This window comes from Catharus ustulatus, chromosome 3 (assembly GCF_009819885.2).
Source record: "Catharus ustulatus isolate bCatUst1 chromosome 3, bCatUst1.pri.v2, whole genome shotgun sequence".
NCBI lineage: Eukaryota > Metazoa > Chordata > Aves > Passeriformes > Turdidae > Catharus > Catharus ustulatus.
Window position 1 is genome coordinate 71368905 of NC_046223.1, and position 26088 is coordinate 71394992.

Sequence of the window (26088 nt, forward strand, 5' to 3'; positions counted from 1 at the left end):
TGATCTTCGCCTCTTGTGCCTTCAATTCTCTCCAACCCTACAGAGGGGTTGGCGAAGAGGGAAGAATGAGCAAGTGACACATGGTTTGAAGTGGTTTTGGTGGGAACACTAAATTGGAGAATATCATTCCTAAATCATGACACAGGATAGCTGATACCTGATATAGCATACAGCCCTTGGATACAAAGTTAGGCTTAGTTAATTATTTTTTCCAAACTGTTTTTGAATTACAAGAGTGTTGTGTTAGTACCTTTTATTATCAAAAGAGTGCCTTCTTAAATTCTATTGGACATGATAAATTATTGTTAGAATGTTGTCTTATTATAACCATTGATTTATATTCCAGTGTATTTCTGTATTGGCAAAATAATTGCCTGCAAGTTGAGAACTTGGATAGGAAATTACTCAGCAGCAGAACACCTGACTTTGTGTAATACACCAAGTCCTTTTACAAAGCAGGGATAGGTTTAAATACTGAAGTTGGATTTGTAGCTTGCAACATACACACTTGAGAAGCTGCATTTTTTGGCCATTTTCTGGGAAGGGGCTGCGATATCTTCTTTCAGGCTGAAGGAAGTCACCTCTTTTTACCTGGAATATTGTTCTGAAGGGCCTGAACTGTGTCTTTCCAGGCACTATGCCCCTTGTGTTCAGCAGGTCAGAGCAGTGGAGACGACTGAAGCTGGGTTTGCCACTTGGTGGGAATGCTTTGATTGTTGCGCTGTCAGATGGACACGAGATGTTGGCAGTCTCACAACCAATTGATTGTGGAGCCAAATCTGTTATGCATCATCTGAGAGAACTCCTCATGCGTTGAATTTTACAGGTGGTTTTGACAGAGACTTTGGATCTTGGGTGTAGGTATTGGATCAGGTCAGCATTGTCACACTTGATGCACTCTGGTTCTAGCAAATGTGGGAAATTTTCATACCATAGGATAGAGAACTTCATGATAAGAAGTAGAGGCACAGAATTGCCCTTTTCCCTGAGCCCAACAAACATGTTTACTAAGTTGGGAGGCTGGTTATTGTCACTGTTCAGATACAAGTTGTTGAGTGAAAGTTCTTTCAAGATCTGTTTGGTGTTTTCTTTTTAAAATCAGTTTCAAATAACTTGTTTCATAATTTGTGTTTATAGAGTTTGTACTGTATAAAATGTAGAAGAAGGCAAATAATCGCAAAATTGAAAAATTGCTGTAATAATAAAAGCATTAATCAAAAAGTCAGTTAAATAGAGGGGATAAGTAAACTTTAGGACTAAAGAGGGAAAATGAACTGTAAAAATATTATCTTTGCAGGATAGTATTGCATTCCCTGCCCAATATTTCATGTAGGTGAGAAATTTATTGCCATTTGAGAGATGTATCACTATGGTGCTATAATTAACTGAGTTTGGAAAAACATACTTTTTGGCCGTTTTTTTGCTAAAATATTGTTTGTCTTACTCTGGTTCATATATAACGTTTATCTTTCTGAAGTCTTCTTGAGAGGAAAATTTTCTCTGAAAAATGGACGATCAGCACTGATGACTACTCATCTTATTTGCCCTTCTGCAGGAGTTTCAGAACACCTCAGTTGCCATCACTGTTTATTCACTGTGAGATGCAGTGCTAGAGCAAGGTGATAACTGGTTGCCAGGAATTCAAAAACGTGTGGAAATGTTAAAATAAGACCTGCAAGAGAAAACTAGTTGCAGTTTAAACTCCAGACTGAATGTGTAGGTTTGGGGAATGGTGTGATACTACTTGTGATGTGTTATATTCCCTCTGCCCCATTGTAACATTTAAATATAGCTTTAGATTTAAGAGTCTTTGTTAGTTTGAGGGAAATTTCATTATCCTTTCAGTAGCAGAATAAATTTCTAGTCAACCTAGAAGAAAATTAAGGGTATCTTAAAATCTTCAGAAAGGACAAACATTCACTATTACTTTTTCAGCAAGTTAATTTCTACAGATGTTTTCAGTTTAGTTATTGGTGTTATCTGAGGGGTTGGATGTTCTTGTATTGTAGGCCAAATAAGGAGAAAAATCTCTGTAGAGAGAGATAGAGCTTTAACTTATCTATAACTTTCAGTTGGGAAGAAAATGATTATTGTTAAATCTTCTGCCAGCCTGACCAAAATTAAATGCATAGCTGCCTTTAAAAGAAGAGAGAGTGTAGATTACAATTGTCCTAGAGGAAGATGCCCAAATTCAATAATAATAATTCAGATTTATTTTGTAGAAAAGATATGAAAATAAATTATATATTTATTAATAAGCAAAGCTGATATTGTGTGATCTTCATGTCAACATTTCCTTATATAGTTGTACTAAAAATTAAGAAATGTCTTGCTTTGAAAGTAATTTTACAGTAGTCCTTTATTATTAAAAAGTCTGTGCTCTGGTATATGATACTGCTAAATAAGAAATGGAAAGAATTTTTGTATTTGTGTTTCTGCTCGTTTGCTTCAAGACAAATGCCAAAGATAATTTTTTTCTTTTCTGGAGACCTTAAGAATTAAAAATGCGGTTATCCTAATTTCTGATTCTTTAGTTTAGTTAAAATGTGATACTTGCAAGAAGTCTTTTGCCAAGCTTTTGTTTCAGAATAATAATGTTATTTAGCAACGCCAGACCATTTTCAGCTCCTGAAATGAAAATATTTATAGAATAAATACTTTCTTAATCCTTCTCATAAGAGGAGGGTGGGGCACATTTTTGCCTTCTTCCTGTCCTGACATTTAGTAATTTACTGGTTAGAAATGTAGAGAAGACTTGGAGAGATCTTTTAATATGAAGGGCTGCTTGCGATCAAAGTGGTCAAAATAAGATGCATATATAAGAAGAATTAGAAGGAAGAAGAGAGTCTGCATGTACTCTACTTAGAGTCTGTTTTGAAATATTTTAGCTTGTTAATTTTAATTCGGAGTGTGCCTTGTAAACTTGGGCAGCACTCTCAGCAGTTTGTGTAAGAGTGGCAATTATTAATTTTTTTGGCGTTTTACTCTGCCTCCCCTACTTGGTTTTGCATGCCAGATGCAGTCCAGGGACAGGCCTTACCAGACCAGAGCACAAAAAATATGTCCTTTCTAAAGTACAGCTTAGGCTAATGCTTATGTTTTTACTTTTCTTTTTAGATTCTTTGGATGGGGTTTTTTTGTGTGTGTGTGTATATCTTTATTTCTCCATGTCTGTTTTTGTGTTACCTGCATCTTTCTGAGACCTCTAAGTGTCAACCATGGACCAACTTAAAGCTGTCATACCTGCTCAGTTTGAAAGTATTATTATAAAGTGGTTTGATTTTTCAGTTATTTGTAACTCTGTAATTGCAATTTCTCCAAGTAGAAATGAGAATCCAAACTGGAAAATCCCTAACTTCAGAATCAGCTGGTTGACTAAAAAAAGCTGAATTTTGAGTAGTTTTCTAATATGGTACCCTGTATGAATTTGAATTTCCTTTTCTTAATAACTTCTCCTCTTGTCCTGATAACTTCAAGATCTGTAGCACAGTCAAAGGATTGTTCTTATATGTTAATAAAACAAGTAATTGCTTGGGTGGTATTTCTAGGGTTTTTTGTTTGTTTTTTGTTTGTCTGTGGAAAGGAAAATATTAATAACAGAGGAGCTCTAGTATTGATTAATAGCATCTAAACCAGTTGAAATTTTAGAAGAAACAAAATTACAATCTTTATGTTCCTTTCAAAAGCCCAGCTTCAATTAAAAAATAACTAAAGTGACCCTAGAGGCTTTGAACAGATTCTTCATAGATGAGGCAGCTTTAAAATTCTGTAATGTACAATTGCTTTATGAGCAATCAGCTTCATGTTTTGGCCTTTTCTGTGATTTCTTGTGATCCACATTTCTGCCTGTTAAAGGTTTTTTTCTGACCTTGAAAATGGTTAAATGCAGTACAGTGTGCATTTCCATCAAAGAAATTATCAGTGCTGTTCCAGATCAGTTGAAGTACATAGATCAAAAGACTTAAGTAAACTATGTGAAAGGTGGGTTCACCTCTTAGATGAGATTGCCCCCTGAATAAATATTTGAAGGTGGTTATGGATTTTGTCATCACTGACACAGAAATATGTGTTTGCTGCAAGATTTACTAGTGTCAGTAGTGAGAGCACTGGTTTGTCTTCTGGTTTTCTCTAATTTTTCTTAGGTTTCCTTCACAGCAAGATGAAAGTGTCTGTCCTCACCCTGCTTTTGTAAGTGGTAGCTAGAAAGCATTATTCATCCTGTGGCATAAGAGTATTTCTGGGCAAGATTTATTTCCTTGAGGAATGTACTATTTGACTTGTTTTTGAATGTGCTAAGTGCCCTCATAATTGATCACGTTGTTTATATTGATAACTGCAACTCTTCTCCCATTCATAGAAGTTGTCTATCTCTTTGGGAGAAAATAGGGAGAATTTTACATATCTCATAAGATCAAGACACTTCCTAGTTGCTGGTCTACTTCTTGTAAAAGGACCTTGCACTATATGGTAATAGATGATTTTCAGGTTGAGTTCAAGCATTTAAGCCAAACTACTGTGGGAGCTTGCTGTCAATCATCTTTTCCATCTGCTGGAGACGATCAGTAAATCCTCATTAAAGCCATTTTTCATGAAGGCTTCTGCAAGAGAATGTACTGGATAGGCATCTGTCTAGGGAGTCTAGTGGTGACTTATATCAAATTCATCAACTGAATTTGTTTTCAGTGTTGATAAAGAAGCAAATGAAATACACTGTTTTTCCCCTGCTATGGTGAAGCTATTCCTGAACCTTCCTGTTCATGAGATGCTAACTTGCAGGGTAATTTTCTCTCTTATTAGCTGTCTTTCTGTTCTTCAGCCATGATCATCATCTAGTGTAATGATTTTTCATCATTTATGCTCATATCTTTGTATTTTAGTGGGTATCCATCTTATTTCTTTCAATATTTGATCAGTTACAGTAATTGAGAAAGGTACAGTAATTGAAAATTCCCTGTTGAGGGATAGATTGTTTTGCTCCTTTCATCACCCTTTGCCTCTTTCTGGGAGAGTTCATCTTTAGTGTGGGTGTGGCGGGGGAGGTGTTTGAGCAAAGAAAACCACATACAGTATTTTAAATATATATTACAGAAGCCTTTTATGTATTGATATCAATACATCCCATTCTCTCCTGTAAGGACCTCAACTAGGATATCTAATATCAGATTTATCATCTTAATTTTATTCATTGTTTTATGGCAATTCAGTTCTACCATTTGTCACTTGCACCTGATGACTTTTTAGTCTATAGTAGAAATTCTTGGTTAGTTTTTAAGGGCAGGAATTCAGATTTTGTGCTGTTAATTTTATTTTGTTTCTGTTACTCTTTGTTTACTCAGTCACAGAATAAAGTGGCAGAAAGATGATGGATTGTCACATTCTTTTTTTGCTTGGGAAGAAAAGGCTTGCTGCCTGTATTTATTCAGATAATTTCATTCACACTCATTATATTGATACTGAGATGGGTTTTATTAGTAAGCATAATACTTGTTACTTGATAATTCCTCAAATATTTAATATATAGAGCTACTTTACCTTGAGATCTGTCCCATTGTCACTGAATGTATTCCAGTTGTCATCTTTCCCATCTGATGAAGGACTTGAAATTTTCAACCTTATAATAGTTTTAATACAGATCTTCTGCTTGTGTAGAAAATCAATTATCAGAGAAGAAAGTCAGGATAGTTTGTTTTTCACACATTTTTCTTTATGTTCATTGTTTCAAAATTGGTTTTTTGAGTGCTTTGGATTTACAAGTCTCCAAATGCCTTGTCTCCTTTGTGTCCCTTTTTTGCATGTATGTGATGTATTTGCTAATGATCTGATACCACCCCTGAGTATTGCTTGTATATGACTTGTTCTACTTGCTTAAGTGTGAAGCATTTCTATTACCTGTGAGTTTGTTCATTCCATGATCGGTATCATAACTATTATCAAAACCTGAGGCAAAACATTACAGATATTTATTTTTTGTTTTATGTTTTACCCCACTCTTAGTTGCTTAATCTTGTACACTCTTGTGCTCATTCTCTGGCTGGACAACCTTTACTTGGATTTTCTATGCAAAGTTTACTTCACATGCCTACTGACATTTTACATTACCAAGGCTTTAAGCTCCTATACCAATGCTGTTGCTAACTTAACTTTTTTCCAGGCATCAGAGACTTTCACATCATGACCTTCCCCTTTCCCTACTATAAGAGACATTCACTTGTGCGAGAAATTCTCACAATGTGCATCATATAGCACTCATTAGTCATTGAAGAAATTAGTAGCAATTCTGCATATTGCAGGTATCTGTCTGGGAATCCTAGAAGCTGTTCTGTGCTATTTGGGCTATCCAAAAGCATTATTTTAAACTTCAGGCTGTGGCATCAGCTAAGAGTGGTGATAAACAAAGATGCTTGTACAATTCTCTTTTTAATAATAATAATAATCATCATAATCTGTTTAGATGAAAGCCATTGTACAGGACAGTCAAAGTTGCACAGATGTTGACAATTCATTATGAAGTCCTTCTCAGTGTCTTTCTATCTAAACTCCTTTGTGTGCTGCTACAAGAAGGAAATGTATATCATAACTGAGACACAGGTTCTTATTAGCATTTTACCTCAAGTTGGGTATGGTGGAACTTAAATTTTAAAGGAACATTAGGTTAAAGTAATATTCAAATACAATGCTGTGTTCATTTACTAATAAATTATAGTAGTTGCAAATCCTTTTTATGTTCAGGTTGTTGTCTTGTAATACAAGATGATGTCAAGTACACTGGAATCTTTCACTTGCTAGGACAATATATTAATTTCTTCCTTCTAACTTCAGGCTTACATCAACCAAGTCTTCAAACTGATTTACTTCTGCAGAAGACCTAAGAAAATAATTTTGGTATTATGTTTCATTTATCTGTTCTGTTTGTTTCAAGTTTATACAGCAATCTGCTGTGGGAAAACTGTAGACAGTGACTTACCACATCCCTGAAGTTGTCTGTGTGGTTCTAGATAGGGCTGAAATGCACATTTGTGAAAGATGTTTATGGTGATGCATGGACGTGACAACCATGTCACATAAAGTGCATCACTTACCTGTTAGATAATATGTGGCATGTGTAGGAGGTAAATATTGACAAAATTATAGTCAAACATAAAAGTTGTTAGAGTAGGTAGTAGATTCAATAGTGATGCAAGTAGCTTTGCTATGTCTCCCTAATTTTCACATTGTTGGCTTCCACCTGTCTGCTGTAATGAAAATGCAGTTTCTAAAGTTCTTCGTTTCTTGTTGTCTCAACCTTAGATTGATACTTGTCTCAAATTTGCTGTCTTTGGTTTTCCACAACTGTGTATTTGGTTCTGGCCTATATTCTTTTCTGATCACATCTTTCCAGTGCTTTTAGAATGAATTGCCTTATCTCCACTCTTTATATACCAATGAGTTACTCCTGTTCAGTTCTTGTGATCATCTTCTCTCCTGCTGTAGTGTGTTTCGAGAGGAGATGGTTTTTACCATAAATCTGACCAACAGTTTGTGTTTGTGGCTCACACTCATCCCTTGTACCTTCCATTATAATTTTTTACCTTCTCTAGTTGTGTGGAGCACCACTACAAGTCCAGCATAGCTAGAATAGAGCTCTCATTCTTGATGTGGTGTATTGAACTCCTAGAGCCCTTCCTTGGTCACTCTCATGCTACTAAAGCATTGGCTGCTGTGGCATGCAGCTTTGACAGGCAGAATGTAACAAAGAACAAGTCTCACAAGGAGCTGCTGAGGGAACTGGGGTTATTTGGCATGCAGAAAAGAAGGCTCAGGGTTAGGGAAAGAAAGAAAAATAAGAAAACACTTCCTGCATGGTAAAAAAAAAGCATCTAATGTGTTTCATTTGCTGGAAAACTGGAATACATTTAAGCAGTTATGATATTCTTTAGATTTCATGTCTTGACAGATACTTGTAAAATAAAAGATAATTTAAAATCAGTATTTTATTTCCCCTAAAATAAACATCTTGAGTCTTTTCCTGTAGGGTGAAAAAAGGAAAGATTCGTTTCTCCCAAATGTGCCTTGGACCCTACTCCATTTACAATTTTACCATTATAAATGGATTCTTTGCAATTTATATAGTAGTGCTGCAGATGCAAACAATTTCCAGATAAAACAAAAATGATCAATCATTCTGGTGACTACAATGCATAGAGGGGGGAAAAAAAGAAGTGATTCCATGAAAATTATGTTTTTGGGAGTACCACTTCCCAACTCCTCCTGAGACTGATTTAATCTGGCAGAAAGATGACTTCACCAGCAGTGCCTGCTTTAATGTGCTGCTTAATCAGTGATGAGACCTTGTTTTCTTACTGGCAAGCAATAAATAAATTTGGGATTTTTTTCTGGATTACAGAATAGTAGTTAAAATAACCAGTAGGAAACCCATTTTGGCAAACTTTTCTTTGAAAACACCCTGTTTTCTGAGAGCAACAGTCTGAAGTTTGAGGCAAGTGAGGTAGGGATCCAAAGCAAAAGAAAATTATTGGTAATAAAATAATTATGTGGTGAATAAGAACTGTGTTGTCCAGACGAAGAACTGGACCAGCTGCACAAGCTTCATTCTGGCCTTCTCAAATCCTGATATTCATCTTTGATAAGAAAACAGTTATACTTATGTGTACAGTAATTTCACGACTACAAGGCACACCCTTTTGACTAAAATTTTCCCTCGAACCTGGAAGTGCACCTTATAGTCCGGTGCGCCTTATCTGATGTACAAAGTTGCGACATTTGCCACGCTGGAAGTGCGAGCCCGCCGGCATCAGGGCGGCCCCACCATCATCAGGGCGTCCCCCGTGCGGGGCGGGCCTGCAGGCATCGGGGCGTCCCCCACGCGGGGAAGGGGGAAAGCCGCCAGAATCGGATCGGCTGCTGCGCAGGAAGGGGGAAAGCCGCCAGAATCACAGCGGCTGCCGTGCGGGGGTGGCGAAAGCTGCTGGAATCGGAGTGGCTGCCGCATGGGGGGAGGGGGGCGCGCGCGAAAGCCGCCGGAATCGGAGCGGCTGCCGTGCGGGAAGGGGGAAAGCCGCTGGAATCGGGGCAGCGGTGGTACGGGGCAAGCCTGCCGGCATTGGGTCACCCGGAGTGCCAGGGAACTCCCGGAACGGCGGGGCCCTGGGGATGCTGCACGGAGCGGCGGTGGGCATAGCCCGGCCCTGCCGGGTACAGGCAGGCCCGGGAGCCAATGGCTGCCGGGTTGATGCGGGGCCTCAGCCAGCAAGCGCGCGGGGGGAGCTGGGTGCGGAGCCTCGCTGCAAAAAAAAAGGTGCGCCTTATAGTCTGGTGCGCCTTATATGATCTACAAAGTTGCGAAATGTCTGGCTCCTGGGGGGTGCGCCTTATAGTCCGGTGTGCCTTGTAGTCGTGAAATTGCTGTAATTGCTTTTTAAAAGAAATATAGTGATGACAAGCAGGATGAATAGGTGGGGTGGGCAGATCTGTGCTAAGTGTGGAACAGAGAAAGGTAGGTAATGATGGGCAGCTATGCTGTTAGGACAGCAGCCCATGCCATGGAGGCTGTGTATGTCCTGATTTTGATGTTTGAAGAATGATGTGCTAAATCAATGGTGTCTTTCCTTCTAGGGTCTGTTTTAAGATTACTTTTTACTATTTGACCTGTTTGGTGGTTTTGTTGCTGTGTTTGCTTTTCTTAACAAGCACAGAAGTAACGAGAGCTTCTGTGTTTCTCTACAGCTTTTACGGGAGTTGAAGCACCCCAATGTGATTGCATTGCAGAAGGTTTTCCTTTCTCACAGTGACAGAAAGGTTTGGCTGCTGTTTGATTATGCTGAGCATGATTTGTGGGTAAGTACAGCTTTCCCTGAGTGTTTGACATGGTGCAATAAGAGATTGTTCAAACTGATGTGTGTGTGATGTACCTTTGTGTAGGCAGAGGTGCATTAATTTCTTGCTCTGTAATTAAGAGTCTGATAATCCTGTTACTTTTGCACTTTAAAGCTTGCCAAAGACTATGTAGGATATTTAGTTTTTGAGTCAGATTGGTTTTCAAAGTGAAAAGGATTTTTTTGCAATCTTTAATCTGAGTTTAAAGAAAGCATTCCTAAATTGAAGTATTTTAAAACTGTTTGGAGATGTATTTAATACTTTTATCCTGAAATTTTGCACATACACTCACGAGAAAGAAAAGGAGAGCTACTGCTTTCATGAATCTTCTCACTGAGAGTGACTGCAAGTGACTAACATTCAATCATCTATATTTTAAACAGACAATTTTTGACAATATGAGTGGAAATGAAGTAACAAGTAAGCTAATTAGGCCTACTGATGGACTCTCATTACATGGAAGAGGATTAGAGACTTAGATGTCTGTTTTTAAATTTCTAGCAAAATATGATACGATTTGGTTTAGTCTGTTGTAGAGGTGGATTTCAGTGACATTGTGACTTGAATTTAGATGAAATTCTTAAGCTCCACATCTATTGATAAGGTGTGAGTTACTTGAACCTGGATTTGTGTTTAAACCTGAAAGATATCAAACACCAAGTGTAACCGAAATGTTTATGGTGCCTTTGTAAATACTGGCAGGGAGAGGAAGTGGTAATATAAATTCCAGTATTACTTTTGAAGGCTTCAGTAATATAGATGTTGCCATTACAAATGTTAGTGACAAATTGCTCAATTTCTTCACACTTTGCTCTTGAGCTTGTAAATGACACAAAATTTTAATTGGATGGAAGTAAACTTAGAACATTCAAAAAGACGCTTCTGTCTCAGAACATGTGAAATCATGGTAATTTGTTCCCCTTCAAAAGCTTGAAAGATATTTAATTTTATTTCTCTTATGGGCTTGTGGGTTTCTATCTTGCAAGTTTTCTTCATCAAAGTTCAGTGGATACTGAGAGTTTGTGTATTTCACATAAACTGGTGGCAGTGATGATAGAGAAATGCATCAGCTAAATCTCTGTATGACAATTTATTTGTGCGTTAAATGAGTTTGCATTTTACTGCTACATTTATTGCCATGTGTTTAAAACACCTCTTTTCCTAACTTTTTCCATTTAATTTTACTTTGGGCGTGTGGTTTTTACACTACATAGTGAGCTTTCACATGATTTAGCAGCTTTAGAAGAATTACTGCAGTTTGATGTTCTTACCACTTCTCCCATATGGCTGAATGTTGGATATAATCTCAGTGAAGTTAATTATTTTCTATTTAAGAGTGAAATGTTTCTTACAATGAGGTATTTGATATGAACTGGTGTCCCATTTCCTAACTATTTTGTGTTGTGGTTTTTTTTTTTTTTTTTCCTATTGGACATGCTACACAAATCATTTCTCCTTTCCTGTATAATTGCCCATGTTTCCTTGCTTCTTAAGCCTTTGCCAGGAATTTTTTCCTCCCTTCCATGAAGTTGGCCGTGTTCAAGGCACTCTTGGTTCTGGCTTAACCTTGGTCCTCATTTCCTTTACTGTCAGCACTTCCCAAACATCGCTCTTAATTCCCCTTTTGTCTGTTTTGCTCACTCCCAACTTTGTGTCTTTTTCCACGCTGCCTCCTACACATGGAACAGCCTCCCAATTAACGTACGTAAAGATCCTTCACTATCCTCCTTCAAAAAACTCCTGAAAATCCACTTATTTTGTAACGCATTTCTGTAATGCCAACCACTTGTCATTCTGTCTGTGTTGTGTTGTGTTTTGCATTTCCTGTGCTTTACAGCTTGTGCCCTTTCAACTCTTTGGGGTAGAAATTTTAGTAGAGGTTTAGCACTTTTTTTAAAAAATTGCTTAGCACCATGTGCTTCCCCAGTACTATATAAACACAAAATAGGTCTATTTGTCATGGATATATCAGTTTATGAGGATTTAAGTTTTGGAATTGGAAGTGTGCTGACATTTGAGAGATGTAGATTTCCAGAGACTAATGTTTTCAAATGCAGGTAGCTTAGAGTTACTTACCAAAATCAGTTTAAGTATGGAAACTATATTTCTGTTCAAAGCTGCCCAGCTTTAGTAATTCCTATTGGCTTCAGTGAGAAGAACAAATGTTCATCACATTCAATCATTAGATTAATTAAAATCATTATATTTTGCAGCTTCTGTACTGGAAACATTTGGCAAGAGATGAATAAGCTATATTAGATGCTATCTTATTCTGTTAATTTTCTAATACTGAAAAGAAGTCCTGTTCTAAAGGGTTGGTGCTAATTAAACTTATTAAAAAGTTCTTCTATGGTGAGCAAGAGCTGTTTTTCTGTTTTTCTTTTTTTTTTTTTACTTCTTGTTTAATTCCCAAGAATGAAACTGCTCAGATCTGAAATTTTATGTTTAGATAGTACATACTTAATTTTCTGTAACTTTTGCTGGTACCATTTACCGAGGAATGTAGAAGCTATACTAATTTGAATTACTTTAGGCAAGTATTGATGAACACCAATTATGCTGACCTTGACTACAAAGATAGTCATCAGTTTTAATAACTAAACCTATCAAAGATACTTTCTTTTCTTATCTCTCAATTTACATTATACAAAACAGTGCAAAACCAGGAGATTACCATGGAGAATATCTAAGCATACAGTAATTACTTTGACAACTTGATTTTTAACTAGTTTCATTTCATTATCAGAATTTTTAGTGTAATACACAATTATGTTATGATTTTTCTTGACTATTTGTCTCTGCTAGTGAGAACTGATAAAGTTCTCAGGCTGTAGGATGTTAACTTCCTATTTTTAAAGGTCAAAAATTTGATTATAAATAAATAAAATTTGATTCAAATTTGATTTAAACTCTTGTTCCTGCTGCCTTATCAACAAAATAATAAGTTATTTTTTTATTGAACTTCCATAGATATTCTTCATCACCCTAGTCTTATGCTTTTAGAAAGTATACTGCTGTCCAGAGCGTCATGGGTAAAGCCAGTGCATTTATAGACGTTACTCAAATTTATGTCAAATGCTTTAAATGCGTCATGATTACTAAAACGAACTTTGATACAAATGAGATCTGTCCTGGAGGTGATTTTTTTTTTTTTTTTTGGTCAATCTACTTACTTTTAGCCACTGCAGAGGTTACAATATTTAGAACTTTTCTTTTGTTGCCTTTTACAGCAGATCTCTAATATTGAAAGTATTTTCTAAAGCACGTCTTTAGTACCACAGATAAAAACACATTAGGTGACTTCAATTTCGTAGTCTCTATACTTTAATCAGGACTTTCGATTCTAAGCAACATTTTTATTGTAATTTTTCCTAAATTTTTTGTATTGATAGGTTATCTATATACCTTTCCTAGTTATGGTACATAGTTAGTTCTAAGACTCATTTAGTATGTGTGTATAACGTCAAATTTTTAAGATTCTCTTTTCTGGAAATGCATATTGTAACTTAAATAAGAAGCTTCTGAATGGGTTTGATCTCATTCTGTAAAAGGGTGAGATTTTTATCATAGTAAAATGTGTTAAATGTGTTTTATAGCAAGAAAAAACACTGCTGGTTGTTAATAAGTAAATCCATAAATAATTAACTATGCTTTGATAATATTGAATGTGATGATACATTCACTATCCCAGACCAGTTAAACCCATAATCTGTGAATTTTTTTGGTTTGGTTGAATGTTTCTCTCCTATTATTAGATTCCTATAATTCCAGATCTCTAAATGCTTAGCAGGAAATGCTACTGAGAAATGTTGAGTAAAGTTAATTTTGGAATTATTGTTGATAATAATAAAAATATGGGCAGACTGGCTTTTTTTTTGGAATTACTTATTACGTATATATTCCACTTTTAAAAAAATACATGGTATAGATTATTAGCATAGTCATGTGGACCTAAAAATAATCATCAAATAATGGAAAGGAAAAAATACTCTTCATACACGTGAATTTCATAGCACTACTTGATGCTCTCAGTCTACATGAATAACTTTATTCAAAATGTTATTAGCTGAAATTTTCTTTTATGTAAATAAAATTGGGAGAGTGTTGTCTACTGATGTGTGCAATAGACCTGCACATTTGTTTAATCAGGAATCTTGCGTAACAGCTGAGTTTTAACATATTCCTTAAATATGGTATAATCAGTTAGAATTCTTTCTTCAACGGACTTCAGTTTAGCTCTCAATCAGAAATATACGGTAATTTCACGATTACAAGCCGCGCTTTCGTTCGCAGTGAGGATGCTTGCACAACATTCACAAAGTTGTCAATTAGTAACCGAATCGCGGGATTGCGGAGTTTACTGACTGGGCTCGGGGCCGTGCAGACTCGATCAGCCTCACTTTTTCCCCGCCAGGGCCGTGCGGGCTTGGATCAGACCCGCTTTTCCCCTGCCAGGGCTGTGTGGGCTTGGATCGGGGCCGGGCGGGCTTGGATTGGCCCCACTGCCCACTCCGCCGGGGCCGTGCGGGCTCAGATCAGCCCCACTTTTCCCTTTCTGGGGCCGTGTGGGCTCAGATCGGCCCCTCTGCCCCCCCACCAGGGCTGTGTGGGCTCGGATCGGCCCTGCCGCTGCCTCCCTGCCGGGGCTGTGTGGGCTTGAACTTCTGGGTTGGCAAATTTCTGAACCTCATCAATATATTGGCCACACCGGATTACAAGCCGCACTTCCGTGTTCAGACCAAAATTTTAATCTAAATGGTGCAGCTTGTAATTGTGAAATTACTGTAATTCAGATGCTAGTTGATGACAAATATCTTTATATAAATAAAAATACTTTTCTCAGTGTAACAGTGTATTTTTTGTTTTTCTGAGTCATGTCTACATTTTTGGTGTAACTCGGGTGATTCTACCCGGTGATTTTTCATGGAGTCTTCTCTCTTCTATATGTATTTAGCAATATAGGCTGGAAAAAGACTATACAATATATTAAGACAGAAGAGAATGGGCCTGGCATGAGTCTTTATGTCATGATTGATTCCTTCTAAGTGAAATGGATGGGGTTTTTTGACCATCAAAGCTATGGTTGAATTTCTTGCAGAGGGCAGGGCCATTCCTTGCCGATAGCTGTTTGCCATATTCTCACTACATATGCAGTAATTTCACGATTATAAACTGCACCGTTTTGACTAAAGTTTTGCTCCGTACTCGCAAGTGAGGCTTGTGTTCTGGGGCGGCTAATATGTGAAAAAAAAATCTGAAATTTGCCAACTGGAAATGTGAGCACGCAGCAGCCCCAAGCCGAGCCTGTGCGGCCCCAAGCAGGGCCAGGGCGCCCCTGGCGGCTGTGGGGGAGCAGGGCCGGCGGGGGAGGGGGGAGCCGTGCCAGGCCGGGGCAGCTTCATGGCGGCGGGGCCGAGCCGGGCCGGGGCAGCTCCGCGGTGGGGGAGGGGGGAGCTAAGCCGAGCCAGGCCAGGGCCATTCTCCAGTGGGGGAGGGGGAGCTGAGCTGGGCGGGGGCAACTCCCTGGCAGGGGAGCCGTGCTGGGCTGGGGCAGCTCCACGGCGGGGGAGGCGGGAGCCGTGCCGGGGCAGCTCCGCGACGGCGGCAGGTGTGCCATGCCGGGCCGGGGCAGCTCCGCGGCGGTGGTGGGGGGGCCGAGCCGAGCCTGCATGGCCCCAAGCCAGTAAACCCTGCGTTCCTGCGATTCTGTTACTATTTGGCAACTTTGTGAAAGTTGCACGCGGATCCTCGCTGTGAACGAAAGTGCGGCTTACAATCCGGTGTGGCTTGTATATGGAGGAAAAACAAAACGTTGTCGACACCCTGGAAGTGCGGCTTATAATTGGTGTGGCTTGTAATCGTGAAATTACTGTACTTGCTTTTTTGACTAGACTTGTATGTTGAGGGTTGTTTATGTAGGCTCATTTTCTGTACCACAAAGCATAAGAATTGGAGGAAACAACAGGAAGGAACAGGCCTCAAAACAAAGGCAAGGTTCAAAAGCATAAATGTGTGAAAAATAAACGTGAACAGAGTGGTGTGAGTACTGTGTATTTCACTTTTATGCGTACTGAAAGGTTAGCTGAATTCTGATGATTTTGATTAACATGGTATAGAGTTATTTTCTAATATTTAGGGCTGAAAGGTATTTTGGTGTTACTAAAAATGTTCCTCTTGTCACTTCGAATAGGGTATATCATTAGGCAGTTTGGTTACTGACATTTTAAAGAAGATACTTGATGATGGCCATGCACTGGCACCATTTAGAGGGAACAAACAGGCTTTTCCCCCCTCCTTTTTTGAAGGACAGTTTATGTTCATTGCTGCAAGTTTCCAAAACTGGAAACTGAAGTGATTGGTGTAGAGGTACTTCTCCCCGCTTCTGTTTCGATATTATTTTACTTACAATAAGTAAATTGACTAAATTTTCTTAGTTTCTAAAACTCTGTCTGAAATGAACTGTAAGTGTAGGCATATGAAACTATGATTTGTTTTTGGAACAGCAAACCAATGTTACGTGGGTTCATTGGGTCTTTGCTTTCTCCTTTTGAAAATCACAAAAACAATACATGGTTAGTTTTTATACTACCTTAAGATGTTGATTTGTTCTTCCATACCCTTTTTGAATGATTTACATACAAAGTAAATGTAGTAATTTGAGGTAGTTTTGTGTTTAAAATTAGAGTGGAAGCCATATAATATGAATTCTGTTGGCCGTAGTACAGATTTAACATGTATCCAAACTTCCCTCTCCTCAATATTAAAATGTAACTTTACTTTTTGTTGGCACTTTGACATCATTTTGATTTGTTCTCAAAGGCTGGATTGGGGATTGGATAGAATGCAGGGTTTTTGCTGAAGCGTGGGAGCACCAGCAGTTTGCTTCAGCAGGGAGAGGCATCTGCATTGGCATGATTGCATTTGAGTTTGATGGAAATGCATGTAATTTTCAACAAGCATTGCATTAAGCAGTAGAACTCAAGCAGTCAGGTTTTCTAGAGGCGTGTGTCTTTGGATTATTTCATGTATGTTAAGTGGGAGCTCACTGTAACATCACTCAGTCATACATGCATGAAATATCTGTTAGCTGGCTTTCTACTTCTGTGAGAAGTTTGTAGGTCTAACTTGTTTGTTTGTTTTAACCTCTGTCATACTGAACAACGGTTCTTGGAATTGGAAATGGGATGACACAAACACAGACAGACTTGGAAGCGGACTAAAATTAGGATCTTATTGAATGCTCACTTAACTGTTGGGTAAATCCTAGGGATTTGAGTTTATGTTGTTATGCATTATGTTTGCCTTGTTTGTGGTGGAGAATTTAGAAAATGCTCACAGTTTCAGCTTTGAAACCAATTTCAATGCATTAAGTAACATAGAAGAAGGCAGGCAAACTTCTAGAATTAATATTATTTCATAATTTTATTTCCAAATATCTAACTCTTTTCTGCTCTTCATTTTTTGTCATTTATATAGTCTTGCATTTGCAAGAGCTAAAATGGTCTTATTGAAATAATGGGGTTCATTCAGTTTTCCTTGCAATTTTATTGCATTTTTTGAAGTTGAAAACTGGGAATAAGCAGTTAAACCAATAGTCCCAGATATTGCAAACAGCAAATTATAGCTTCTTTTCTTTCCTAGACTGCTAATGAATGTATACTTCAGTGTTGGTCAGTGAAGTATTAATTTAATTTAGAATAAAGAGTTAACATCAATTATACTAAGTTGCTGTCTTATTTAAATTAAAAACAAAGTATGTACAAGCAGTAGAAAAATTTTGACATTTTATTTGATAGTGACTACCTAATTGGCTCACACCATTTTTGGAATCCAGTCAGTGGCAACATATTTTAAGATTTAGGAATTGGAAATACGGATACACAAAAAGGGAAAATGGCTTCTTTTGCTGAATAGATTTCAATATTGCTTGGAGTTACATTTACCTCTTATGATGTGTTCTTCTTCCATTTTGAAAGATTTAAAGTATATCTGAAGAGAGCTTGCATCTGCAGTGTTCTAATGAACTAATTAAAATGAATTTGCTTAACATTGTGGATGGGTTTCTGTTCTGTAACATGTAACTGCTGTAGTGTGGACTGACAATAACTTCCCTCATTAATTTTGCTGAATGGGTCTGGGCACTTTCCAGCTTTTCTGCCAGGATATGTGAGTTATCTTTAAGGAGGTGCAGTGAAAAAAGACATGGGGAATGCTGAGGCTTTTTCACCCTCTGCTTATTTTCTTGTTCCAAACATGCCTCTGACTTGCCTGGATTGTCGAAGTCCTCATGTTTTGTCCTTAATGATTATCCGTTGGGGTGAGATTCAGCAAAGAACTTGAGTATACCTAAAGGTTAAGAAACTGCAGTGTCCAAGTGCATCTCATGCTTGCTAGAGAGAGAGGCAGAATGTGCTTCATACCTGGCACAGTTCAGATTTATACTCTCAACTCAAAGAACAATCCCAATTTGTGCTATTCAGCAAAGAGATTTACTGAATGAGGGAACTGTAGTTTTAAAGCCTAGTGGTTAGGTCAGTTTTCTGGGAATCGGGAAATGCAGGCTGTAATTCCTGTAAATTATTCCATGCCTTTATTAGGTTGAAGGTTCTGGCTGTTTCTTGAGGCTGCACTTTGGGGGTCTTCAGGCAGTGAAGCTAATAGAGTGCCTCCTCTACTTGCATAGTGCACTTAGGTATAAAGAGCGTCATCCTAGCTTGTATTGGTACCTGTGCCTGTTTCTACCTTGAGGTCTTGGATTTAGACTCTTAAATAGGAAATATTTTGACATGGAAGGAGTACATCTCCCTGCCATAGTTGAAGTCAGCATAATTGTTCAAGTTAAAGTTCCTTTTGCAATGTTGTACCGCATCTTTGCTTTGGCATCCTTTGCTTTGAAACTTACTGTGCGCCTGATCTGCCGGGTCACCAGAACTTTTGTCCTGTTGTTTTCTGATTTGATGCTCTTAGCTATTTTTTTGCTTATTTAATTTGAAGTGTAATTTCCCACAACAGTGGTAGGGCCATATAGCTATATTTCTGAAAATAAAGTAATAAAAGGGAGTTTAGGCTTGCTGCCTCCAGTGCAAGAGATGATGTTTAGCAACAGCACGTGTTTGCTCTTCTATTTCTTAAATGGACACTGCCATCAAAATTGCTGTTTTGTGTTTCTTAGTGTGTTGTTCTTCTTCATATGGCTAATTGCTTACAAGAAATTGGATTAACTACTTTTTTTAGACAACTTTTCAGTGTAGAGCTTCGTCACAAACACTCTGGATACATTCCAACATCATGGGGCAAATCTAGCTTTTCCTATACTACTTGGCCCTGCAGCATATTTTTAGGTTTTTTTCAGTTCTCTAAATTGTGATGGTTGGGATCTTTGGATATAAACTTCTACAGAGTAAGCTGGAAACAACAAGTTTTATTTGCTTTTGCAGGAAATTGGATTTTACCTAATGATGATATTGCTTGCTTCGAGCAAAACTGTCAGTTTTAATTTCTTCTGCAATTCAATGACCCTTTCAAGAAAGAAGCTTGTTTTCTTGGCCTAACTGGGAGCCACATGGGAGGGCAGAGACAGAAATCCAATGGCATCAACCTGGTGCTGTCTCACTCTCAACCTCCAGAGGTACCAGAACAGCTGAGGCAGAGCCAGAGGCAGAGCTGCTTGTGTTGTTCCTCCTCAATACATCTGTGGTTAATTGTGCCCCGTTCTGTCTCATGAGACTTCTTCCTTTTCTCTGTGCCTAAGGACTAATGTTTTCTGTGGGTAGTAGCTGATTTTTAAACCAGCTGGTGTTGAAATCCCTTCTAGTGATTACCTGCACCTTGAAAAAGGGCAGGACTGAATTTATGGGCCTCTGTGTATGACCTTTGCCTGTTGGTTGCTCTGTGTTTTTTCATCTCCTGTGTTAATAAATATACTAATTTGTGAGTTTATGGTATCATTACTACTTTATAAATCCAGGTCTCTCTCTGGTGAGCATTGTGTACTATTAGCAACTCCTAGTTGAAGTTATGAGACAGAATCTTTTTGTTGACATCACAAGAAAAAATTTTCGTAGGAAATAATCCCTTAAAGCATTTCATTACAGTTTCCAGAGTGATTGCACAACTAAAGGATCAGGTACTAAGAGCTTGTTTTGCTTATTGATCCTCATGAGTATATTAAAAACTGATAATCCTGTAAATTTCTACTGCTTTTTAGTACAAAGCCATAAATATTGTACATTTAGTAGTGGAAGGCTCTGTGGGAACATTGTTGATAGGGAATAAGCAGGCTGTTTAGATTTATTTGTCATTTTCTGCCTTTATTTCTCTTTAAACACTACTGTTTACACTTTTGCTGAGTACAGTGTGACAGTGGCTAAAGTACTGGTGACAGCCAGAGGTGTAGCAGTAGCATTTACCATGAGTAAACATTAACTCATTACCATTTTCATTGGGAGCAGTAGTGACAGACTGGATGGGGAGTGGGGATGGTGGGAGGGAGCAGTGGTCTAATTAAAGCACAGCCTTTGGCTACCTCTTTAACCTGGGAAGGGAGATCTTGAGCTAGACAAATCCCCTTTAAAAAACAGGGCAATTAGTAGTCCTACTCTAGCATTTTGTATTGTTTTCAATAAAAATGCAAACTACCTTTATCCTTTCCACCTTTGAAAAGACACAATTGAAAACTATTTTGTTATTTGAGGTGCTTCATTGAATTGCCTTCAGAAAGGAGATTTTTTTTTCTCCATCTGAATAAAAATATTTAGTCATTTGCTGAATCACCATGTATTAAAGATTGGATTTGTACCTTGCATAGTCCTATCTTATTTGAGGATTGAAAAGGTGGAATGTCCTGACTCCACTTTATTTCTTGTTCAGTGTAGCAAAATCAAACATAACCCATCATCTCCACGTTGATCTTAGAATTAGTTTGACTATTTCATGATCTCTCAGCACTCTTTCAATATTTTTTATTTTTATTCCTTCAACTAATACTGGGGTCCTTTATTGCATTCTATGTTTTCAAGCGGTGTTTGTCCTCTTGTGGGCAGACTGACTTCTGTAATCCAAGAGCCACCGGCTTGTCATCGTCACTGAAGTATGCAGCCTCAACTTGGAAGCAAGAAGACAGCCATTTTTAGATGTTTGAACATGAGCTCACTGAAATGTTGTGGTGTGGGGTTTTTGGAGTTACACCTTCCCACCCTTCAAACACTTATTAAAATATTTATTTAATCTACTGGGATTCTGATTTTGGGGGGAATAGTAGTTGCAAGTATACTAGTATACTAGCCTGAGTGTTTTTGAAGAGGAGGAGGGAAAGTCTCTGTGAAGGCATAGAGTGCACTCCTACTACTGGTAGACACTCCTGGTTTGAAAGGTTATGCTCTAGCTGCTAAGGGTAAGAGAATGCCATATGGGGAGGAGGGAGGAAGGAGAATGTCTAAGACCGTTTACTGGAGGTAAGTAGCCAGTATTTAGATAGTCACAAAAAACTTCACAACTGTTCTTGAAAGCAATTAATAGAATAAAAACAGTTTAAGAGAATTGTGAGTGCATCACTAGTACTTTAATTCCAAAGTTCAACAAACTTTGTATTTCATTCCATTGTTTAGCATAAGTAGTTAAAATATCCCGAAACACCCAGCCTTCTCACCTATCACCTAACTTTCTTCATGTTTCTACTTGTTTTATTTCTAGCATATTATCAAGTTTCACCGTGCCTCAAAAGCAAATAAAAAGCCCATGCAGTTGCCAAGATCTATGGTTAAATCCCTACTCTACCAGATCCTCGATGGAATCCATTACCTCCATGCAAACTGGGTGCTTCACAGAGATCTGGTGAGTGTGGCATGTGATACCTGGCTAAGGAAGTTCCACGTGCGTGTTGTTGGGTAGGACAGAAAAGCCTCTGTTAGTAATTCTGTGTATCGATCCCTACAGCTCTTCCTGTTATTGTTGCAGGAGACCAGTTGTGACTTTAAACATGAGAACAAGCTATGCTTTCACATTGTTTATATCTGAGTCATCTGAGCTTGGACAATGATGCCAGATCCGGTAAAGGGATTGCAGATATCAATATCCGAAAACACTACGTGAGACAGCTGATACATGTTGGTTGAACATTCTTACAACTCTTCGCATGACTTTGAAAAGGCATCTAAATAGGAAAGTGATTGATGCCCTTTTACATTGTTTGGCTTACGTGCAAGTTAGCATAAAAGCTAGTGGAAGAGTAGTTTTTTCATGGAGTATTTCTTTTCCATGTGGTATTTTTTCTGACCGTGGGAAGAAAACTATAAAAGAGTTATCATCTTGAAATTTCTCATGACCTGAAGTGGCTCTTGAAGTTGATTTCAGATTACAAGGGCAGCCAGTTGCCTTGTCTTAGTTCCCTTTTTCCCCTTAAAGTTTTCCATTGCTCCTCATATTTATGTTAAGTGCTACCATGGTTTACAAAGAGAATACTAATACGGGTGTGCTGCCACTTGCATTCTAACTAGAATGTTTGGCGTGAAACAATGTGATGGTTAATATGCCAGAGAGCACTCTTAGGTATGCTAATCTGTGTAGTAAGTCACTGCTTTTATTTGGTTATTTTTCAGTTGCTCCAGTATGTCAAAATAGAGTTGCCTGTCCAGAAACTTATGTTCACTAATTAAGTTTTATGAGGCATAGATTGTTCTTGAGATTTTAATAGTAGGTAGGGACTTTGATTAGTTTTTGGTTGTAGAGAAAATTTTTCTTGATAGACAAGTGTAAAGTAAGGCAGGCCTGGAATACAAGTCGCAAACATTTTCTGAACTGAATTTTATTTCATTTTTGTTGCAATACCGAACAACAGTGGCCAGAGCGGGTTTCAGTTTTTGTTATGGACCATTTTTTTTTACTTTTCTCTGTGGCTGTTTATCAGTGTTTTTTTCTGTTAAATTCCAGATGTTAGTGTATTTGGGGAGGGGTAGAGGGTGTGGTTTGCCTTTGGAAAAGTAGCCATGACCAAAAACAGGAAGCATGTAGAACTCTGATTTTCACGTTACAATTACTACTTTCCTAAAGAGTCAGCTGCTGTTTTGGCAGAGCGCTCAACTGTAATTAGCTACAGCTTGAGAAGTAGCACCTGAAAAGTCTATATCCAGCTCTGTTTAAAGGAGAACTGGCTGTTCATGGAACTGTTAATTATATATACACTTAAATACCATAAATGATTCGATATTTTGATAGGAAACACAAGATGGTATCTAAGATAATAACAACAAATACCCTGGAGAATTTTCTTGCTGGTGTTGTTATTTTCAGCCTGCAGCACCAGGTGTTTGGCGTGACTAGCGCTACTACTTTACAGTTCTTATCTGTTACTGATGAGTTGCAGCAAAGCTGTTGTCTAATATTTTAGTCTTTTCTTTTGGAATGTTGGGAGATGATGGTTGCTGTTGTGAGAAAGACAACTATATTTTTTGGTTCTGGAATTATAGCTCTTGAATGATAATGCTTGATAGTACAATGATAGTTGGCATAATTGAGAAGGGAGAAGTAATTTGTGAAGTCTTAGTGTGTTCTTGGTCTGCAAATAAATGTAAATGTATGGATACTGGGATGCTTCAGTAAGACAAAGGAAACCATTTTAAAAATTGCTTTCATACACTAGTGATTTGAAGGTATAATCAGAATCCTTTATCTTTTAAAAAAAGTTTTTTAATTTATGAAGAATTCAGGTATGTCAAATAGTTATATCTTGAGCATGGTAAGAAAAATCCTGATGTTATTCTGGATGTGTCCTTGTATCTGCACTTGAAATTAGAGGCTAATGTAACTAGTAACAAATTTAAATCCTGGATTAACCAAAATTTTTATTTATCTGTAATTTTTATTCCTATACTCATGCTTGTGACTGTTTGCTACTATTAGAATGATACCTCAGGCATGATTTCACTGAACTCAGTTTCTTGCATAATACATAAATACCAGCTCTTCAGTGTCTTCTGAAGACGGGGAGCAGTTTTTCTGGTGGTTTTCTCTTAGCTGTTTGAATTTGCAGCTGCTGGAAAAAGTATTTTTCTATTTTATGTAAACCAAATTTTGCATCAAAACACCTTGTACTCTCTTGGTTTAATATAACTCTGTTCTTACTATTTTTAACCTGTGTCTGGATGTAGACCAAAGATGGTGACATCCACAAAAGCCATGTTATATTACTTCATTGCTTAAAAAAATAAAATTAGATTTTCCAAGAATATCTATCATAATATTAGTCAAATTCTCCTGAGCCATGGAAATGACCTCTGCAATTTATTTGACAAATGTTGTTGTGAAAAAACTGAAACCTGGAAGGTTAAGTATTTGCTTAGAGGTATTTGAAGAACATGGTTTAAATCTTAATTTACTACTGCCTTAAATCAAAGAGGCTTTTAAAGAAGCTGGAATACCAAATTCGTTACATAAAAACCTTAGAATTACTAAGATATTTGTAGTTAAATCATTTTTGAGACCAGCAGTAGCCAGAAAGTGCATGACAGGGTAATAAAAGTGGTGAACATTGTGAACCTCCCAACGTGAATTCCAAGTCCTTTCCCTGGGCTGAGCTAATGTATGGCTGTTAGCACAAGGAGAGTGTTTCATTCCCCTCTTCACTGCTGCCAGGCAGTGACACCTCTGCTGTTGGCTTGGCAGGGGGCACTCAGCTGGCTCGTGGTGAGCTCATTCAGGGAGTTAAACCCACCGGAGGTGTCACAGAAAGCTTTTCACCCGTAGAGCTTGTTTTCTGCAGGGTTAGGTCTAGAGGGACCTCACTGGGAGCTTAGCTGGGTGTGCAGGAGCTGGCACAGAGGCAGCGCGAGGCAGGAGGTGGTGGCAGAAAGCTCAGCAGAGGCTGTTGCAGTATCACCTGTCGTTAGATCTGGTTTTTTTTATTGTGAAAATGTGCTATTTTGATTCTTAGGAGGGAATGCAAGTGTTCTTAAAAGATTAAATCAGTATAACTTTGTAATGCAAAACTTACAACAACTTAAGATTGCCAACACAAGACCAGCTTTAGGAAAGTGCTCAGATTGAGGCAAACACCAAATAGACTTGCACTCGTGCTTCTAGAAGTTGGAAAATAGTTTAGTGTTGTGTCTATTTCAATTTTTTTCTAGTATTTGGGTAATTTTGAGTTTTGTATCCTGAGGATAGCTGGAAGGTGCTAAATGACTTTATAGGTATATTTTTTTAGCTATGCTGTTAATTTCGGTTAAAAAACATTCAGCCTTTATGGGAAGAGTCAGACAAGTATAGACTATGGGACAGGAGCACTGGGTTACTGATTTCTCTGAATAGCATTGTGTCGGTTGTTACACCTTGGAGTTGGCCTAAGTCTGTGGAAATCCATACATTTTTTCTCCTGTGAGCTCATTTTGAGTGGGATTTTGTTGCTGAATTGTGTGTCATTGGGAAATGATAATTTCACCTTTTCAACATAGCAGCATTCCTGAAAGCTGTGCACAAGGGGAGGGAGGATTTGCAGATGCTGCTAGCTGCTAGAGTGTTTCATTACGAACAAGAGGTTATTAGAGACAGATATTGGAGAAAAAACCTTTTGAGTACTATGCTTTTGGCTTTTTAAAATACTCTGTGTATGCTGTGGGCTGTATACTTCTACAGGGTCTAAACAGTGCTCTGTACCTTGAGTTAAGAGCAAATTAGAAGATGCGGCACTTGAAGTACAGTATTTCAGAGTGTTCTGAGATCTTTGTTCCCTCCTCTCCTAAAAGGGAAATATTTAGATTATACCAATCTAAATGTTCAGCAAAGGTCTTAGTTTGCAGAGATGTCAAAAAAGGGAGATCTTCCATACAGTGTTTGCAATGTCTGTTCATGTTAGCAGTTGAAAGGATTTGGGCACTTTCTTGTGCTAATAATCCCTCTGTAAATTAGTTGCTTAAGATCAAAAGCAGGTAGAGACCCTGTCCCTTAGAACCTGATAAAAGCAATTTCTATTTGTAACAGACTGTATTTTCCTGAAGGGAGGTGTTATCTATGGGATGTTTGAATTCATATGGAGAAAAGATTCCACTTATGTCTTTGGGCATTTCTTTGGAATACTGCGTAATATTAAAATGATTGGTTGAAAAATGAATGTTGGAAATCAAGCTCACCAGAGAAATGCAGATTTCTTCTTCCCCTCCCCAGGGAGTTAAATGGTTGCTCTAAGGACTCTGAAATAGAAAACTTGCTTGTGATGGTCATATA

The 26088-nt window shown here is 38.0% G+C and overlaps 1 protein-coding gene across 2 annotated transcripts in view; it reads left to right on the forward strand.

Annotated features, from left to right (window-relative positions):
• Positions 1 to 26088, forward strand: part of CDK19 (cyclin dependent kinase 19) — a 123456-nt gene that overhangs the window by 38437 nt on the left and 58931 nt on the right. The window contains exons 1-3 of one of the 2 annotated variants that reach the window (XM_033055021.1): positions 9754 to 9834; positions 11562 to 11574; positions 21565 to 21705. In XM_033055021.1, coding sequence (XP_032910912.1) covers positions 9815 to 9834; positions 11562 to 11574; positions 21565 to 21705 — 174 coding nt within the window. In that variant the 5' untranslated portion in view covers positions 9754 to 9814. Of the gene's footprint in view, positions 1 to 9723; positions 9835 to 11561; positions 11575 to 21564; positions 21706 to 26088 lie in introns of those variants that run through there. The other variant, XM_033055019.2, reaches the window with a different exon arrangement.